Source organism: Arachis hypogaea, chromosome 8 (genome assembly GCF_003086295.3).
Source record: "Arachis hypogaea cultivar Tifrunner chromosome 8, arahy.Tifrunner.gnm2.J5K5, whole genome shotgun sequence".
Classification (NCBI taxonomy): domain Eukaryota; kingdom Viridiplantae; phylum Streptophyta; class Magnoliopsida; order Fabales; family Fabaceae; genus Arachis; species Arachis hypogaea.
The window spans coordinates 40,333,173-40,354,046 of NC_092043.1; the positions used below are offsets into that span (position 1 = coordinate 40,333,173).

General features: G+C 35.9%; 1 protein-coding gene and 1 long non-coding RNA gene across 6 annotated transcripts; one reads left to right on the forward strand and one right to left on the reverse strand.

The window, feature by feature from the left end:
* Nucleotides 1–13,786: 13,786 nt before the first annotated feature.
* Nucleotides 13,787–14,822, reverse strand: LOC140174855 (uncharacterized). The gene is made up of 2 exons (XR_011864842.1): nucleotides 14,198–14,822; nucleotides 13,787–14,121 (listed from the first exon to the last, which is right to left on the reverse strand). It is a non-coding gene; the product is annotated as an uncharacterized lncRNA (long non-coding RNA).
* Nucleotides 14,823–14,924: 102 nt separating this feature from the next.
* On the forward strand, nucleotides 14,925–20,621 carry LOC112707454 (protein phosphatase EYA). 5 transcript variants are annotated; one of them, XM_072201308.1, is made up of 8 exons: nucleotides 14,959–15,047; nucleotides 15,775–15,948; nucleotides 16,350–16,504; nucleotides 17,523–17,804; nucleotides 17,897–18,070; nucleotides 19,611–19,704; nucleotides 19,787–19,981; nucleotides 20,091–20,621. In XM_072201308.1, the coding sequence occupies exons 4-8, from the start codon at nucleotides 17,562–17,564 to the stop codon at nucleotides 20,348–20,350; spliced, it is 966 nt and encodes a 321-aa protein (XP_072057409.1). In that variant the 5' UTR covers nucleotides 14,959–15,047; nucleotides 15,775–15,948; nucleotides 16,350–16,504; nucleotides 17,523–17,561; the 3' UTR covers nucleotides 20,351–20,621. The 5 variants fall into 5 exon arrangements, with proteins under 5 accessions (XP_025614982.1, XP_072057409.1, XP_072057410.1 ...); XM_072201309.1 differs by having other exon boundaries at nucleotides 14,959–15,002; XM_029288554.2 differs by having other exon boundaries at nucleotides 15,027–15,215.
* The last annotated feature ends 253 nt before the right edge of the window (nucleotides 20,622–20,874 follow it).

The following is a 20,874-nucleotide window of genomic DNA, read 5'->3' on the forward strand; positions in this document are numbered from 1 at the left end:
GAAAATGACCAAAGATCTGCCTAAGGACTTCCTACCCAAAAACTTATATCGCTCATTGCTTTTCATCCAATACATAATTTAGAGAAATAAGACAATACTTAGTCTATCCTACCTCAACATCCATCAGTACATATCAGAAACAACTCTTAGCGTCACTACCACCAGTATGAAGGATTTCTCACTAATTCAAATACAAGAGAGACAAGCAAATAAAACACAAGTATATTCAAGCAACTTAATTAGCACATAGGCATTTAATATGCACAACTAAGCAAGCCATGACAAGTAGCAAAACTAAACAAGTCAAACAAATGTAAATGATGCATGACTGCCTTATGGCAGATGATATCACCTGTCGGTTATACAACCAAATCCGATATGTCGGTAGCTAATCCTGGACAAGAACACCACAATACGGAGCAAGTGGGACCAAACCGTAACCTTTGCATCCTACCCCCGTAATCTGGAATAAGTGGGACAATCTCAACCCTTGCTTCTTACCTAGGCGGTGTTACAGGGGCTTTGGCAGCAACGCAGGTGGCTTCCTTCCTTTCCCGTTGCGTCGTCTTGCTCTCCTCCGGCAGCAGTGGCTAGAATGGCAACGGCGATAGCGGCTCAGCGTCGTTTTCCTTCTCACGTGTCTTCTTCCTCCGCGACGGCGACGGTGAAATGGCGACAAAAGCGACACTTAGCATCTCCTTTCGGCGACGGCAACACAGACCTCACGACGACGACGATATGAAACAGGACACGACAGAACGGCAATGATGAAGGCTTCTCCCTCCTCGCGTTCGGTCTCTCTCACGTGTCTCCCTCTCCCTTTCGCGACAGTGACAGCGATGGTGGTACCGAGTTCCGCTGACGTCGTCCTCTTCCTTCCACTCTCCTCTCTTTCTAGTTTCTAATTCCCCCTCTTCTTTTCTTTCTTTCAGCGGTGGATGTGTGTGTTTACAGCGAAGTTAGAGTTAAGGTTTTAATTTTTTGGAAAAAAAGATAGTGTAGATATTTTCAATGAAATTAGGGATATGGTTAGTAATTGAAAACCAAATATAATACAATTTACTTATCTTTGAAAAAATACTATTTATTTGTTACCTTGTAAGTTTTTTTCAATTGAGTATTCTAATTTAAAATTAGAGATAAATAAATTAATTCGCTTTCAATTCATAAAATCAAACTAAAATTTCAATTATTTAAATTTAAATAGTCAAAACTTCGTTATTTTTAAATTTCTAAAACTTTAATTTATAAATTGGATAAATACTTTATAATTATAAAATTAAATAAAATCTTAATTTATTTCAAATTTGGTTTATCAAAACCTGATTCATTAAATCACTCTTAATAAAATTTTTGAAAATCAAACTTTAGTCCATTAAAATATATTAAAACTAGTTCCTAATCTAACCTAAAAAAGTTTGGGTCTTACAATCGTCTAATCAATACACACTTATTCATTTGTTTAAACAGTTAAAATTTGAGTTTGTAACGAAGAGGGATGGGAGAGGAAGAGTAGTAGACAGAAAGAATGAACTAATAAGTAAAAATTTGAATTTAAAAATTAAAAATTGCTCTCATGTCATGTGAATAAATCAGAAGATATTATTCATGTGCAACGCTATCATAGTTGTAATAATGACATCTGATCGTGTAAAACCCGGTTAATTAACGGCTAATTAACCCATAAATGAGAATTTATTCTAGAAAGCCTAAAATGTGATTTTTATGGCTAAATATGATAGAGGAGATTGAGACGAGAATTTTGGTACCAATTTTATAGAATTCGGACCAAGATTGGACCAAACGGGCCAAACCGGGCCAAACGGACCCAAAGTGGGCCCTTGGCCCAACATAACTTAACCAAAACCCTAGTTTTCAGCACTCTCTCTCCTCATTTGTTACACACACAAGCTGAAATTAGAGAGAAAGGGAGGAAGAACACTCTCCCAAGTTCTCTCCCTTGGTTGATCTTCAAACCACCATAACTTTTGATCTAGAGCTTCGATTGCCGCTCCGTTTGCGGCCACGCGTTCACCGCGGAGAGCTCTACAAAACCCATACAACCAATCTTGAGGTAAGCCACGTGTTGCTGTTCGAATCTCAGCCCTTATTTTCGAGTTTCATGGGTGAAATGTTGAGATTTTGGGTTCTTTGATGTTATAGGACCCAACTCTCTTGAAGGAGAAGGTTAATCTTGTCTCCTTGGACCTTGGGTGTGGTAAGGTTCTCAACCCTAGTGTATTTTGTTGTTTTATGATGCTTGGGTTTTGAGATGTTGTGTATGGGTATGATGATTGTGGCTTAGGTTGTGTATATGTGAATATTGGAGCTTGATTGGTGATTTTGAAAAAGCTTGGAAAGGGTTTGGTGGTGAAAAATTTGTTCTTGGAGGTTTTGAGGCCTTGAGAGCTTGTGGATAAGTGGTTTGGAAGTGCTCCGGTGGAGCTTGGGAAAATCGGCTAAGGTATGGTTTCGGTTTCCCGTATCTAATATGTAATGTGGTAGGAAATACTTAGGCTAGAGGCCCTAAGATAGGCATTGAATGGTTGATGTTGTTGAATGATTGAGATATATGATGTGGTCATATATGTGATGATGATTATTGATGCCTTGGTGGTATGATGTATGAGAAATATGCATGTTGTGATATATGCTTGATTATTGGTTATGGTTGAATTGTGGGTTGAACCATGTTGATGGTGAGTATGATGTTGATTGTATACCATGATGATTTAGTGAAATTGATGTTGTTGAGAATTGGCATGAGGAAGAGTATATGATATGTCAATATGTTTGAGTTTGAGCCACTTGGGTGAAGTGGGTTAAAATGATGAGATAGTGATTTTGTAATTTGTGGTAAAGTGTCAATGTGTGAGTTGAGGAGGCTTGATGTTGAAATTGATGTATATTGATTGATTTCAAAGAAAAGGGATGAAATTGGCATGTTTTGATTGGTTTTGAAAAGAGTTGAAAATGGCATGTTTGAAAATGGCACTTTGTGGTTTTTATGAAAAACATGGTTTTCGGGCATAATTTGACGGGACATAACTTGGACTACGGATCTCCATTTTGTGTTAAATCTGTTTAGAAATGAAATTGGATCCGGGATGTCCATGCCGTTCGAAGAACGGGTGAAAAACGATTTAAAATGAGAAAGTTATGTCCGTTGGAAGATTGGGGTTTATATTGGTGAATTCTGCAGCTTTTAACTTAGAAAATTTTTAGCAGAATGACCCCTTGCGCGTGGGCGCACTTGGCGCGTGCGCGCCGTTCTTCCCGAAAATGCCATCCACGCGTGAGCGTGATGTGCGCGGGCGCGCTGATTGTGCTGCACCCAATGCCCAGCCATTTTCCAGAGACTTATGCCAGAACTGTGCCAGTGTTGTGCCTGGGGCACGAGAACACCCACGAGTACGCGTGGTTGACGCGTGCGCGTCGATTGGCAAATGTTTAATCCACGCGTTAGCGTGCATGACGCTTGCGCATCGATGAAGTTTTTGAGGCCACCCACGCGTGCGCGTGGAGTGCGCGTACGCGTGGACCTGTTTTCATCCCAAAGTTGATTTTTGAGTTTTAAAAGCCAAATTTCATACTTCTAAGCCTCCGATCTCACCACTTATATCTTAAAACATTATGATATGCCTAGCTATGAGAGAAGGAGCTAGTGGATGTGGTAACTTGCGAGTGAAGCAAGGAAAAATGAATAATCAATGAGGATCATTGATGATTATGTGAGATGTGGAGGATGGTGGTGGAAGTGCTTGTTAAGCCATTGGCCGAAGGGCCGTAATTGTTTATGAATTGGCTGGTTCTGGATTGAACCGTGAGCCGGAATAGCTGTGTATGCTATGAATATTGGCTGGTTATGGATTTAACCGTGAGCCGGAATGGCTGTGTATGATATGAATATTGGCTGGTTCTGGATTGAACCGTGAGCCGGATGGCTGATATGGATGTTGATCCATGGATGAGAATTCATGCATGTTTATGCTGAATTATTGATAATTGTGATTTGCACTTCCACTATCGGAGATACGAGTTTCCCTGGGTAGTAGCAGTGGCTAGCCACCACGTGCTCCAGGTTGAGACTCGAAGCTCTTTTGACCCTATGTCATAAGTGTGGCCGGGCACTGTGAAAGACCCGGATGAGCTCGCCCCCGTAAATATTCACCAGTGAGGGTGATGGATATAGATCATGATTATGATCAAGTTTATGACGAGTATAACTCGAGTTGGGGATGCATGACAGAGGGACAGTCCAATGGTTAGCTACCAGGACTTGTCGGGTTGGCTCTATAACCGACAGATGATATCATCAGCCACTAGGGACAGGCATTCATCATATGCATACTATGTGAATTGTTTGAGATTGCCTATTTGACTGCATAATACTTGCTAATTGTCTAAATGCCTTAACTGTTCCTATTTGTATATTCTTTGTTTGATATAACTGTGTTTGCTATATTATACTCCTGTTGGTGGTTGGGAGGTCTGAAGGAATTGGAAAGGGAAGTATTAGTTAGACTGAAGAATCTTTAGTCAGATGCCCTTTTATGGTTTAGCTTGTTTATAAGCTTTGATATTATCTGGAGGAAGCTCTAGGATTGCCTTTGGCTTCCCTCCATTATTATGTATTATATATGTGGAAGCTGTTACCATGCTGGGGACCTCTGGTTCTCACCCATGCGGATTTTGTGGTTTTCAGATGCAGGACGTGAGGTTTCCCGCTGAGGCATGCTGGAGACTTCTATACTTGCGAAGATCCTTTGTTCTCAGGGCTATGTTTTGGTTTATATGTTTTGCTTAGATACTTTTATCTCCATTTAATAATACAAACTGTGATGACTCCTCTTATGGGAGAATTTTGGAGAATAGGTTTTTGTGGTGTCCCTTTGGGTTTCCTTGGGGTTTTTCTTATTTTTATCATATGTATATAATGTTATGCTCGGACCGGTTATCTTCGCAGCCGGATCTTGAGTCTTGATATTCCTATTTTTGACACTCCTTTGTATATATATAATTCTCGTGTTGGTTTATCCTTATTCGTTACGTTGTCGATCGGAGTGTTGCGCTTTAGAGTTGCGATGGTTTTTGTTTACCCCTTTTTCTACAAAGGCTCCTAGTTATAATCAATCATTCATACTACTATATGTACTAAATTTTTATTTTAGAGGTCGTAATACCTTGCCATCTCTGAATTATGACTTAAGCATAAGACTCTGTATGGTAGGGTGTTACAGATCGCATTAAATTGAAAAGTGAACACACGGTCTTTTGTATTAAAAGAATTATAATTATTCTACACATATAAAATATTTTATCATATAAGTTTATACAACTCATTTTTTCTTAAATCACTTTTAGGGACACGTCTTACGCACATATATTTCACGCACCTTTTAATTTAACAGATTTCAATCAATACGCACACATTTTTCTTCGTATCGTTACTGCATGTTATTCTTCTTCTTCTTCTTCTTCTTCTTCTTCTTCTTCTTCTTCTTCTTCTTCTTCTTCTTCTTCTTCTTCTTCTTCTCTTTCGTTATTGTCGTCACCAATACCACCTCTTCCTCCTCCTCTTCCTCTTCCTCCTCCTTTTTTCATTCGAATGCCTTCTCCTCCTTCATTTTTCTCCTTCTCCTCCTTGTCTCGTTGTTGAAAATAATGAATAATTCAAATTCAGATTATCAATTGAACCAAAACGAAATTGATTATTGTTTTGAATTCAATCAAGTAGTTGAGGTGTGGTTCGATTCTAGTTAATTTTATCGTTAGTAGTTTATGATTCTGTAGGTGAATAATGTTTCATCGTTGATAGTTTGAATTGAATGTAATGTAAAAGTTCTGCATTAAAGAAAATAATTTTCTGTAGTTGCAGCAAATTTGGGTGTAACATGAAGATATTTAGATGTATTCTTTAAGAATTTTCGGTGTATGTGAGTTGAAAAATTCTGCATAATTCAAAATTCTTTTTCTCCATCATCCTCATCTTCTGCTGCTACTTCTTTTTCATCATCATTATTTTTATTCATCTTTTTTTTATTCATCTTTTTTTCTTATTTTATCTTCTCAAGTTTCTTCTTGTTTTACTCTTTTAACAATAATAAAACAAAAAAATCAAACAAAGAAGAGGAAGAAACACATAATGGTACAAAATTATTTGGAAAATGATGAACTTACATTCTTTCAACTAAAAGAAAGAAATAAATTTAAAAAAAAAAGAAGAAAAATTCAGTATTAGAGGAAACACTTTTCTGTATTTGCAGCGAATTTGAGTGTAACACGAAAATATTTGAATGTAACACGAAGATATTTGTGTGTGTTGTTTAAGAATTTTCGGTGTATGTATGTTAATAAGTTTTGCATAATTCAAAACTTTTCCTCTTCCTCGTTCTCATATTCTGCTGTTTCTTCTTCTTTTTTTCATCATCATCACCATCTTCTTCTTCTTTTTTTCTTATTCATCTTTTCTTTTTTGTTTTACCTTCTCAAGTTTCTTCTTGTTTTACTCTCTCACCAACATTACCTCCTCCTCCTCCTCCTCCTCCTCCTCCTCCTCCTCTTCCTCCTTCTTTTTTTATTGAAATTTCTTCTCCTCCTTCCTTTTCCTCCTTCTCCACCATCATCAATTATCTCGTTGTTGAAGATAACAAATAATTTAAGTTCAGATTGTTAATTGAACTAAAACAAAATTGATTATTTTAAATCAAGTCAAGTGGCTGAGGTGTGGTTCGATTCTAGTTAATGTTTCGTTAGTAGTTTATGATTCTATAAGTGAACAATGTTATTTTTATTTGTGAAAATTGTTGTTCATTGTTGATGGTTTGAATTGAATGTAATGTAAAAGTTATGCATTAAATAAAATATTTTTTTGTTTTTGGGTGTAACACGAAGATATTTGAGTGTATTGTTTAAGAATTTTCGGTGTATGTGTGCTAATAAGTTATACATAATTCAAAACTCTTATTTTCTCTCCTCCTCATCTTCTGCTACTTCTTTTTCTTCTTTTTCATCATCATCATCATCTTCTTCTTCTTTTCTTTTCTTATTCATCTTTTTTTCTTGTTTTATCTTCTCAAGTTTCTTCTTATTCTACTCTTTTAACAAGAATAAAAACAAAAAAATCAAATAAAGAAGAAGAAGAAATACATAATGGTACAAAATTGCTTGGAGGAGGATGAATTTAAATTCGTTCAACTAAAAGAAAGAAAGAAATAAAGAAAAAAGAAGAACAAAAAAAATGTAGTATCAGAGGAAATATTTTTCTGTATTTACAGCAAATTTGGGTGTAACACGATAATATTTGGGTGTATTGTTTAAGAATTTTCTGTGTATGTGTGCTGATAAGTTCTGCATAATTCAAAACTCTTCCTCTTCTTCCTCCTCATCTTCTCCTGCTTCTTCTTCTTTATCTTCATATTTCATATTCTCATAATTCTTCTTGGGAGAAAAAAATTCAAACAAAGAAAAAAAATACATAATGTTGCAAAATCAATAGAAAGAGAAGGAGGAAAAAAATGTAACAATAACAATAGTAATAAAAAAAGAACGATGAAGATGAAACACGTGAAAAAAAGAAAAAAAATGCAAAGAAGAAAGAGAAAAAGAAGGAAGATGATGATGAGGAGGAAGAGAAATGCGAAGAAAAAATGACGATTGTGATTTTGATTGAGGAAGAAGCAGAAACGTCTAGTGAACGCGCTATGAAAACCGTAGAATCCGTGTTAACACGCTCGTATAAATGAATATTCTCTTTATTGAGTTTAACCTAATTTATATGACTTGTAAGTCAAAAAAGGCTTATATGTCAGAAAAAAATTAATTGAAGAAAGGAATATATGATAAATGATTTTGGATGGAAACTAAAGAAAAGTGGAATTAAACGTAAAATGAATGAATGAATGTATAGAATAAGAGAGCATGCACGAGGTCTTCAAAATTGAAAACACCTTAAAGAATCTAACTTTTATATTCTCTCCTTAAAGATAGGTCAACATTCCGCTTACTAATAATCCTCAATTATAATTTTAGTATTAGATTATGTACCGAAATTTCTAAATATCAAATATATCTAAAAAATTAATCTTATAAATAAAAATACATTTTAAACCTTACAAATTTACTAACACTGATATTTTTGTCCGAATCTAGCTTCTTTAAAATTATTTAATCACTTAAAAAAACTAAATTAATTTATATAATTAATTATTTTTAAATTAAAATAATAAAATTCACAAATAATAAATATTACAAATTTAAAAACAATTAAAACGACTAAATACCCATTTTGGTCCATGAGATTCACGCGATTACTCATTTTAGTCCTCGAGATTTAAAATTACCTATACTGGTCCTCCAGATTTAGATCCGGGCACCAATGTAGTCCCTCAGCCCTTTCCGGTGATGACTCAGCAAACGGAATGCCATGGTGGCACTCTCTCTGCCACGCTGACCCTCTCTAAACGACGTCGTTTCTTTCTTTAGCGCTCAAATAAGTAAAAAACACTGTGACTTGTATATGAAGGAGAAGGAATGCGTTTTACCCCATACAAAATATTCATCTTCTTCTCTACCTCCACCATTCTTCTTCATCTCTAATCAATGGTGTCAGTGAAGAGTTTCTGAAATCATTCATCACCCATGTTGAACTAACCCACGACTAGGTTAGAGTGCAATCGTGTTTCAAAGGAAGGAGGTTGCTCTCCTCTCGTTCTTAGCCAAGGTAACCGTTAATGTTGGGGTTTAGTGGCTTTAATTTTTTTAATTTATTTTTGAAATGCATGTATGATTGTACTCTATGGTGCTGGTGTTCTTGCCAATGGAGAACCTTTATGCTTTGCTGCAACTATTTTTTCTAGGGTTTCGTTGATTGCTTGTATGTTGGGTTGGGTTGTTTGGGTGCTCTGTTTTTTTATGAATGGAACAGGGGATGATGTTGATAGGGTTAGGGCTATGCAATTTTAAACTGGTTTTTGAATTTTGGTTTTTATATCTGAACAATTTTGAATTTTACACTAAAAATTCAAGTTGATGGGAGGGGGGGGATTTATCAACATGCATTTTGAAGAAAAGAATTGCAGTTGAAATGTTAAAAGAAAATCATTGTTGTATTTATTTACAAAAATTTTCACCACAATTTTATCCATGACTAAGCATGCTGTTATATTGTCTGATTGAAACTATATATGTCTTCTTATAGTTGAGGCATTTTTACTAGAAAAAAAACTAAATGTATGCTAAACCTTTTAAATCTTTTAAAAAATAACAAGTTTATGTTAGAACCTTTTAAAAGTTTATCTATATTTCTAAAGCATATGAAATTTCTAAAATAAGAGTACCAAATAAGTACTTAAAAAAGAAGTCAAGGCAATATTTTATCTACAATTTCATGTAAACCTTAATTACATTATATTCAAATTCCAGTAAGGGAGTACTTAAATGAGTACTCAAAATTGATAAAATCTTTATGGAGAACCTTTGTGCTTTAGAAGAAAATATAAATTCCTGTTTGTGTTTTTATCTCTGAAGTATGCAAAGAATAGTGTATAATGTATAATGTATAAGCTAAGGTTATATTATCTCTTTTTTTATTATGTAGATGACTGAATTGATTGATATTATGATACATCATGGGGGTAATTTTCAAAAAAACGAAGACAACAGATTGGTTTATTCTCCGGATAACAGAGCTTGTTTAAGCGATCTTGATGTGGACACTCTGGATGTATTTTATGTGAGAAACTACTACAAAGAACTTGGTTATGGTGAAATACAGAAGTGTTGGTGGCTTGTGCCTGGGAGGAAACTAGAAGTTGGTTTGAGGAATCTAGACAGCGATAATGAACTCATCGATATGTGTTACCATGCTCAGAAAAACAAAGGGTTGGTTGAAGTGTATTATGAGCATGGTGTCTCACTTCCTGAGGTATTAGAAGGTGATACTAGTGTTGTCTACTTGGATGAAGAAGAAGATGTTGGGCAGAGACCAAGTGAGACTCCAATTCCTAATTTTAAACCCACTTTAGTTGATGCTCCCCTTCCAAATTCTAAGCCAAATGAACAAGATTCTAACTCCAATGTTGGACTAAGTGCAGCTCCAACACCCACTCCTACTACTGCCAACATTGTCCCCATACCTAAACCACAACCATCCAAGCCTACCAATGTTTCTAATAAACCCAACAGCACTACCAAGTCCTCTATACCAACTAAATCCTCCAATCCCACTAACCCAAAACCTTCTACCAAGCCCAAAAACCCAACTAAATCCACCAAGCCCACTAACCCAAAGCCATCCACCAAGCATACAAATCCAAAAAAGTCCACCAACCCTACAAGTGCCACAAATTCCAGCAAGCCCACCCAAGTCAGAAAGCATTGCACAAGGTCTGCTTCCAAGAGAGGGATAGCACATGTTACTCAAGTCTCAGTTCATGCTGATGATTCTTCTGACTCTTATGAGAGTGCAGAAGATGAACAATATAGGCCAGGTTTGGAGGGTAGTTCTTCATCTTCAGATAAAGGGTTTGTGTCTGTCAAAGGTAGGAGGAGTTCTCTTAAGTTTAAACATGCCTCTGCCTCTGCATTTGCAAAACTTAAGGAGAAGATTGTTATTGAAGATGATGGACTAGTGGAGGATGTCTCGGATGGCGAAGTTGACATTGGTTTTATTGGTGCAGACTTTGGACTTGATCCTGGTGCCGATTCTGATGGGGCTAATTCGTGGCATTCTGAGGAGATGAAGACCCCTCCCAACTCTGAAGAGGAAATAACAGATGTTGACTCAGATGATGGTTGTCCATTGTTTAGAGATGGAGGAAGGTTTGGAGAGTTAGTGCTGGAGGTTGGTATGAAATTCACTACCAAATGGGAGTTCAAAGAGGCTGTTAGGGAGTACACAATTCAGGAAGGAAGGAGGCTTAGGTTGAAAAAAAATGATAGCAAAAGAGTGAGAGCTGTATGTAAAGTAAAGGAATGTCCATGGCTGGTGTATGCATCAAGAGACCATGAGGATACTTGTTGGCAAATAAAAACATTCAACAATGATCACACTTGTGCTAGAGAGGACAGAAACAGGGCTGCCAACCGCAATTGGGTGTGTAGTAAATTGGTAAAAAAAGTTAAAAAGTACCCAAACTTCAGGCATTGTGAAGCAATGACCTATTTCAAGACAAAATTTGATCTTACTTTGAATAAGAATTCAATTTCTAGGGCATTGTGTGATGCAAGAGGTATCGTGTATGGTGATGAAAAGAAACAGTACATGATGGTGCGGGACTATGGTTTGACATTGCTAAAAGCCAATCCTGGATCAACTATCCAGATTGCAACCATTCCTCAACCAGATGGGACAGTGATATTTGATAAAATGTATGTATGTTTAAGTGGTTGTAAGGATGGGTTCAAAGCTGGATGTAGGCCGTTGATTGGGTTAGATGGTGCCTTTCTCAAGACTCAATTTGGTGGCCAAATTCTATCCGCGGTTGGGCAGGATGCCAATCATCATATATATGTCATAGCCTGGGCAATTGTTGATGTAGAAAATAAAGAAAATTGGAAGTGGTTCCTTGAGTTACTTCACCAAGACTTAGGAGACTATAAAGACAATGGATGGTGTTTCATATCCGACATGCAGAAGGTAACAGTTACATAATATTTTCATACATATGATTCTTAATACACTTGATATTATATATTGTTGTTGTGTGATTAGAGTACTTGATATTATGTATTGTTGTTGTGTGATAAGAGTTGGACTGACATGATGCACAATAATGTTCATTTAGGGACTGTTATGTATATAATTGTTGAATGTGAGGGACCTTTATGGGGAGTCATACTGAAAGTAAGGGACTATTATGGGGATCGATAATAATAATTAGGGACTGTTATGGTGACTCTTATGCATATGAGATTACAACATTGATTTTTGTGCCAGGGTCTGATTCCTGCTATGCAGGAGGTGATGCCAAGAGTGCATCACCGATTTTGTGTCTGGCATTTGTGGAGAAACTTCAACAAGAACTGGAAAGACTTGGAATTAAGGGGTTTACTATGGGAATGTGCTCGAGCCACCACATTCCAAGAGTTTAGGGACACCATGAACAAGATCAAACGTATCAGCGAGGATGCTTGGGCATATCTAGACAAGTGGCCAAGAGATTCATGGACTAAGTGCCAATTTAGTCATAAGCCAAAGTTGGACAGCATATGCAACAATGCATGTGAGGTGCTCAACTCCAAGATTAAAGAAGCAAGAGCAAAGCCCATCATTACTCTTTTGGAAGAGGTCCGAATGTTTGTCATGAGAACCATTGCAAGAAACAAGGTAAAATTAAGCAATCATGTTGGAAAACTACCACCAGTAATCAAGAGTAGATTGGAGAAAGTGAGGAAGGAATCCAAGAACTGGCATCCCATATGGACAGGAGATGATGGATATGAAAAATTTGAGGTTCATGGATATCCCACAAATCATGTTGTTGATTTGGGAAAAAAATTATGCACATGCCAATTCTGGATGCTAACAGGTAATATTTATAATGTTAATCTACTTTACTTTCTTTTAGTATTATTGTCTAAATATTTTCATACTTGCTGCATTCTTGTAGGAATTCCCTGTGTACATGCATGTGCTGCCTTGTCTAGGGTGAATAAGCCCCCAGAAATTTTTTGTCATCCATTAGTAACTATGGAATCATACAAGGCAACATATAACCATCACATAAATCCAATACCTGGACAACCGCTGTGGGAGGTTTCAGAATTTAATAAGCCACGTGCACCAAAGGTTAAGCGGCCACCAGGAAAATTACAGATGAAAAGAAGAATGGATTCAGATGAAAAACATGGAGGAGGCAAGAGATTGAGGGTAGATACTAAGAACAATGATAACACTCATTTGAAAAGGCAGCTTGGAAAATTTACTTGCAGTTATTGTGGTGATAAAGGTCACACCAAGAGAGGTTGCAAAAAGAAGAGATTGGCTGATGCAGCAGCAGCAGCAGCTGCTGCTGCTGCTGCTGTGGCTGAGGCTGAGGCTGCTACAAAAAACAAAGAGGGCGAAGGGGGAGGAGATCCAACAGCCGACCAAACATGCGTTGCTACCTCTGATGGAACGAACCAACAAGGTGAAGGAGGAAATGTACAACCTATTGATTTAGCACCTATTGTTACAGCAGCCAGTGATGTCCAACAAGTAGAACTTGATTTGTCTCAACCTACCTGTTTTGAACAAGAGGATTCTCAGCAGGTAAAGATGTAAATGCCATTTTTATATCATAACCTATTACTGTATTTTAACTTTGGAACCTGAATATTTTTACATGATATAGGTTGCTGAAAATATAAGGCCTACAAAGCTGCCGGCAAGAAGAAAAAGTTCTCCACCACCGAGTTCTGTCACAGTCAATCCATTGCAGGGTGCTAGCTCAGGAACAACATCAAGGATGGCAAGTTTAATGAAGTTTGTGCCTACTCCCGGTTTCAAAACACCAAGGAAAAAGACTTGAAGAAATTAGTTAGATATGTTTAGGGAGGTTATGAAAATTAGTATGTGGCATTAGGCCTTTAATGTTTTGTTAAAATTTAGACAATGACTACTAAGATCAGTCCTGGTTATTTTGATATCATAGTGGATCTTTTGATGTTAATACTCATGATGCTTGGTTATGCATCTTTTTTGTTCAACTCTGATAACTAATTTAATATAAATCCAGTTTGCTGTTTAACTTACTTATTGTAATCCTATTTAAATATAATTCAGTTTTGTTGAATCATGTGTAAGTCAGAGGAATACCAATTACTTTTTATTCATTCCATTCAAATATTTTTACAAAATACATATTCTATTACATTACATTACACATGAATCCTTCCATAATTTTTTCTTCAAAATTTGTCACACATCGCTAACAGAAACACTACCATCATAAACACAGCTACCATCAACAAATTGGTCATGAATTTCTGACTTCTTACATCATTTTCCAACCTTCCAACCCTCCATGCTAGGTTCATCTTCATTCTACCATTGACTCTATCATAATCTTCTATTCCAGCACTTTCCTCTTAAACAATGTCAGCCTAAACAAACATACCACACCAAGTCTTTTTCCTTATCTGAAATGAATCAATAAAAGATGATGAAATGAAGTAGGCAAGAACAAATTAACAAAATATCATATATTTAACTTACATTATAATTGGGATATCCAAAAAATGGCTTGTTTGAATTTGATTCTGTTCCAGACCATCGCAGAATTGGACGATAACCACACCCACACCATTCTGGCACCCTCGCACTTCTGTTTCGGCTTTGTGACCTGGCCCAGTTATCGGTTGGAGGACAATGATTCGAGTTTTCAGCTGCGGTGTTTCCACCACCCACCATGATGCTGCAACTAATAGCGACAAATGACAAAGATTTGACAAGATGAGCAACAACAAGAAGAAGAAGATAAAGAAGAATGAGAAGACAATAGGAGGGAAGACGGAAGTTGAAGAAGATCGTAACTCAGATAAATGAGAGAAAATTAGGGTTTTAGGGACTAAATTGGGTATAAATACAACCCTCGCCACCTCAGCTAGCCATTGCAGGGTCCAACATGGCAGAGAGGATGCCACCATGGCATTCCGTTTGCTGAGTCATCACCAGAAAGGGCTGAGGGACTACATTGGTGCCCGGATCTAAATCTGGAGGACCAGTATAGGTAATTTTAAATCTCGAGGACTAAAATGAGTAATCGCGTGAATTTTAGGGACCAAAATGGGTATTTAGTCCAATTAAAACATAATTTTACCACTAACCAACAATTTAGAACTGGGTCTGACGGGATCAGTTACCAATCTGATCGTCTCGTGAAAAAGCAGGACCAAACTCTCACGTTTCTCTCCCTTGGCTTCTGCCCCCTCTAAACCCGCTCGGTGAGTTCTCAGCCCCCTTTTGCTTCTTTTGTTGGCTTGTTTCTTGTTGATTATGCTTTCTTGTTCAGCTTTTTCTTGTGAGACATGTGATCGTTTGCATTGACTCGCCTTTCTCATTTTCAGTAAATTCTCATTTGGGATTTTCTCTATTATTATCTCAACTTCTCAACTTTTGTCTTCCCTTGCTCTGTTACCATGAATTTTAACATTTTGTTTTGAAAAAAACAGTGGTGTGTGAATAGAGGAACAACTAGTACTGCTAGGCTGTGAATCAAATAAGAGAATTAGAGGTATTGTGAATGCTGAATTTCGTTTTGGGGATTAAAGCGGGATGATGATCAAGTTAGGTTAACTTTATTTATACTCTGGAAGTTAATATTTTAAAACAGTGGTGTGTGTGGGCTCTATTGTTGTTTAGTTAATATTCAGAACTATAATCTGCCTATTGTAAGGATTGGTATGAGGAGTGCCTATAAAGATTCAACCAATAACTCAATAATATTTGTCATGGTCTGGTTGCCTTTCTTGTATTTTCAAACAGCAAGGAAACAATTTATGTTGTATGAGGGGCAAGCAATCTTGGAAAGTATTGTTTTATGAAAAGCACATGGTTTAGGTTTCTTTCATCTTTACCAAAAGGATTTATGAGTTTGGACTTAAAACTGCATTAGATATGAATTTTAAGTTTTTGTCTTTTCTGAATTTGGAAGTTCTGAGATATTAATGAGAAAATTCAGAGGCTTTTATATAAGTATGAACTTCAGTGTGGGACATGGATCTTTTATTTTTTGGAGTTGGAAGTTTAAAAGTATTGAATTCAAGTTTTTGTTTTTGTTTTTTATAATTTAGAGCATTGTTTTGTGGAAAAAGTCTTTGATGGTAACTGTAGCTAACGGCAGTAGATATTAAACTTCTTGGACATCAGTTCGATCCCAGCCTGCTCTGGTGTTGCTAGCTCTGCTTCTTTTGGATCTGTTATGATCACTATAGGGATGGGTTATAGGGCTGCCTGAATGTGATTTGGTTCGTATTTTGATTCTGGATTTGAGATCTACCTTTTCTAATTCTGGTTTATTTGATTTGGCAGCCATATCCTTCAGTAGACTAGAATTATCATTGTTAAGCCTTATTTAAGAATTTCGTGATTTCCTATCTGTACATATTTCAGTTATTATGTTTTTGATTTTATGTCAAATTGTCAATGATTGTCAGTTTAATATGAATTGGCTCAAGGTATGTTCTGCTTATAAGGTTTTCTATCTGTAGATATCGTGAATTTAAATTATAAATAGAATGGAGACATTTTCACTACAACCATGTTTGAGGATGAACATCTCGTTCCCATGCTTGTCCCTCTTCTAGTTATAGATATATTGTCTCTCGTTGTGTCGGACTGACTCACTCTTTATCTCCACGTGTTTCAGGTACATGTGCAGGTTGGCGTTAAGGTCCCTTGGTTAACTAGAAGCATTTAGTTATTCAGTGAACCCCATTTTTATTCGTGGGGGCATATACTTGTATTTGTTGGTATTGATAATTCTGCTGCGTATAATCTCTAGCAATACTCCATTAGCTATTGGTATGTTATAGCTTCCTTGCAAATTGGACACATATTTATCAATTTAATAGCGATATGTTGATTTTGTAGTTTGAATGGTATCTTCTGATTTATTTATTATATGAACTATTTAAAATAAATCCCTAATTTAGGTGGAAAATGGTCCCCAATGCAGCAGTGACGACCCTAAGTCGGATCAACAACTATTTCCATCATACATTGATTTTTTCATATTTGATGTTACCTGTTTTTTTCCGTTTGTTTTGGCAGTTTCCACATTTGTTTGAATCGTGCATCTATTTTTGTCATCACAGTTCTTTTTTATTGTTTATTTTGAGATGTAATAATTGTAGTTAATTTAAAATATTCATCCTACTACTAAAAGATTCTTAAGTCATCATTGAAGTGTTTCCCCATGCTGTCAAGTGATTCACTGATTTCTTCTTTTTCTTTTCTTTTTTTCCCTCCCAAAAGATAAAAATTGAACCATCATGACATTCATTTCAAATTGTGGTTGCTTATGTTTGTTCATTGACTGGGTGAGTGTCAACCAAGATTACGCCTCTATTACATTTGCTCGAAATTCTAATAGTTATGTGCCTTCAATTCTTGTTTTTCTTAAATGGGACTCCACCGACAATAAGGCTGCATTTGTTTATAGGAACGGAACACTAAGATAGAGATACATAGACACAAAATCATGTTTGACTGTGTCTAGAGACACTGAATTATTGTATGTTAGGAAAGACACAAAGACACTAACAAGAGACACAACTTATTTTTCATTTTTTCTTTCATCCTTCTTATCAAATTTTCATAATTATATTTTTCTCCCCAAATTTTTTGTATGAAAAAGAAACAAGAGTAAATTAGACTTTCATAATTTGTTCTTGTTTATCATCAAAGAAAATACAAGAACACTAATTTTTGTGTCTCTATCCTTTGTGTTTTTTCTTGTCCTGTTTTCAGAACCAAGCGCAGCCTAATAGATGTTCTGTTTCTTTGTTTGTTGATGCTAATTTGGTTTTCTTTGATAAAGGTCAAGATTTCTTCAAAAGTTCCTATTGCACACACCGGAATGTCTTCCGAGGCTGGAATGCCTAGGCATGAAACACAAGGGTTTTCCAGCAGCATTCCTCCCAAGATGGATGTCTACATTTGGGACATGGATGAGACCCTTATACTGCTCAACTCCTTGCTGAAATCATCATATGCCGAGGGTTTCAACGGTCTCAAGGATGTGCAGAAGGGCGTGGAAATTGGGAAGATGTGGGAAAATCTCATTCTACAATTGTGTGATGACTATTTCTTCTATGAACAAGTAAAGTTTGGCTTTTACGTCTAAATCTCCATGGTAGCTTGTTGTAATTTTTGAATGTTGGTAAATTTGATATTGGGGTTCCTGTGTTGCAGATAGAGAATTTAAATTACCATACTCCATTTCTTGATGCTCTGGTCCGGTATGATGATGGGAGGGACCTATCTAATTATGATTTTAACCATGATGAGTTAGGTCCTCCGGATGATGATGCCAACAAAAGAAAACTTGCCTATAGACATCGAGTCATAGCACAAAAGTACTTACAGGTAAAACCTCTGAAGCATTATTTCTGGGTATTACTAATTACAAACTTTATGATGTTAAATTTTACTTGTCACTGCATTATTGTGTATTTAGGGAAGATTTCTGAAACTGGTATACATTTTGTAGTGTATTTAGTATTTATCTATTTACATAGTTCTTTCATGATGGAATGGTTTGACATCGAGGACATGACAATTTTTTTCTAATATTATATAGCCCTCACTTTAAAATAAGGTAATTTACATATATAAAATGTTTGCCATCATATATTTCACAAATGTCCTAATTAGAATTTGCACACACAAATGTCTTCTTTTAATTCTATATAATTTGTTGCACCCTAACACAAATTCAAAATTTACATGTAGTTCGTTTTAGCCCGCAACGAATTAATAGGACACTTAGTATGTAGGTAATTCGTGTTAGGCCGCAACGCATTAATAGGGAAGAGAGAGGGGAATCAGAGTTCTACCCTGCAATGATTTAGCAGAGAATTGGATGATTAATATGCCTCACCCTCCAACGATTTACCATTTCTGTAACTCATTCTCCATTTTTCAAAAGTAACTAAAAATTTGATGACAATAATCTTATAAAATAACTATTTTTTTTAATAAACAATTTTGTTTTGACAATGTACAGATTAATTAAATGTAAATAAAAAAATAAAAAATGTTCATTACAATATAAAAAAGTTAATGAGTACAATAAAATAGTTTTCTTTATAGTATCCATTAATAGTTTTTATATACTCATTAATATTTTTATAGTATGATAAATATTTTTTATTTTAAATTTAAGTAATGAGAAAAAAGATTTTAGTTACTTTTTAAAATTATTGTTATCAAATTTTTAGTTATTTTTGAAAAAACGGAGAATGAGTTGCAGAATGGTAGGTGGTTAAAAACATTTTTCAACCTTAGGAGATGAGCCCGCCCGCAAGTACACTCAGGTTAAAATAGACGTTACATAACATAGTTTCCAGAGCATTATTAAAGTGATGAATATGCTGGAAGTTTGTACTAAACTAACTTTTTAACCTTAGTAGTCAGTATTGCTTATTTATCTAATGGTTTTGGACTTTATACAATATTATGTGATATATCATGTATCCATTACTTCCCAATATTCCTTTTAGAATCTGATGTATCAGTATGTCTTGCTGAGGTTAATAGATATTGAATTCACTCTCCTCTTTTTTCTTATAGTAACTATCCTCTCTCTCCTCTAACAAAATCATTTTCTCAATGCTCACATCCTCTAACAAGAGCTCATCCCACTTCATTTCTCTCTCCTTTTTCCCATTGATACTTCAACAAACACCACCTAATTCTTCTCTCTTATGAACCTATCTTTTTAGTGCGAAATGGTAACTTTCTTTTTAATGATTGAAACATGATTCACTAGATGAACTGAGAAAAGAACTAGAGCTCAATAGTTAGGGTGTAAGTAACCAAATAAGTTGTAGTTTTACTTGGCATTTGCTTCCCATCATTAAGGTGATCTAAGGATACATTTAAATAACCTTGCCACTTGTTTTAGGGTTTGCATAATATTTTAGATCACGAGGCGAAGAAATTTTGGGATGAATTGTATGATAAAACTGATGAATATACTGACAGATGGCTGTCTTCAGGTATGTTTTCCAATGATATGAATTCTATTGCACGATCTGTTTCATTTATATCTTTCATGTTTAATGTTTTACTTTTTTGTAGCACGGACCTTTTTGGAGGAGTGTTCAGGCCAAAACAAAGATTTGGTTTCTTCCATTGCTTTTTCAAGTGTAGTATCTAACACAACCAATGCAAGCCATCAGCATGTAAATGTTTTGGTGACGTCAGGAGGGTTAATACCCTCTCTTGTCAAATGCTTGCTCTTTCGTCTCGACGGTTTAATACCACATGGAAATGGTAAGTTGTTGTCTTCTCTTAATAAACTTATGACAAATATCAATATCTTTTTATAGTTCGTTAGTGTAGCTTGCCATTGTTAATAAATTTCATGATTATTTTGTTTCAGTTTATAGCTCTTGTGTAGTGGGAAAAACTCAATGTTTCCGATGGATCAAGGAGCGTTTCAACGATCCGAATGTCCGCTTTTGTGTAATTGGAGATGGATGGGAAGAATGTCAAGCTGCGGAAATCATGAGATGGCCATTTATTAGGATGGACCTGCGGCCAGACAAACTTCATAGGTTCCCTGGTCTCTCATTGACAACAGTTGGCCACTATTTTGCAGTGGTATACGGAAGCCCAGATGATGAGAATGATGCTACCTAGCCTTCTCTGGAATTTCTCTACAAAAGATTTCCACAAAATAGTTGAAATCGTGTTGCCAAATGTATGAATTGTTGCCTTCATATGGCTGTCACAACTTTGGTGGTAATTGGTCTTTAGAAGAGATTAGATTTAACTATTTCCTCTTGCAATGCAATATCATAGCACATAGCTTAAGATGTATAGATGTTTAAGTTGATGGAATGTAGATGATCCGCCACTTATCATGTATGTAACATGCTTCAAATTTATAATTAGCAGTAGTTGATTTTAGGTCTTGGATGTTTCGACGGAGAAACAAGTGGCTTATTATAAAAAGTAAAGAGGTGTCAAACGGGGGGTAGGCGGGCAACTTCGAGCTAACTCATCACTAGCAACCAGTCAAAATTAGAAAAGAAGTTCACTCGTATGTTAAACGGCTCAAGAAAATGCTAATGTAACTTGATTCGCTAGAGTTAACGAGCTAGACGAGTCGATTTGTTTGACTTTTTTGTTTTTGTTTTTGTTTTTTTTTTTTTAATTTTGGA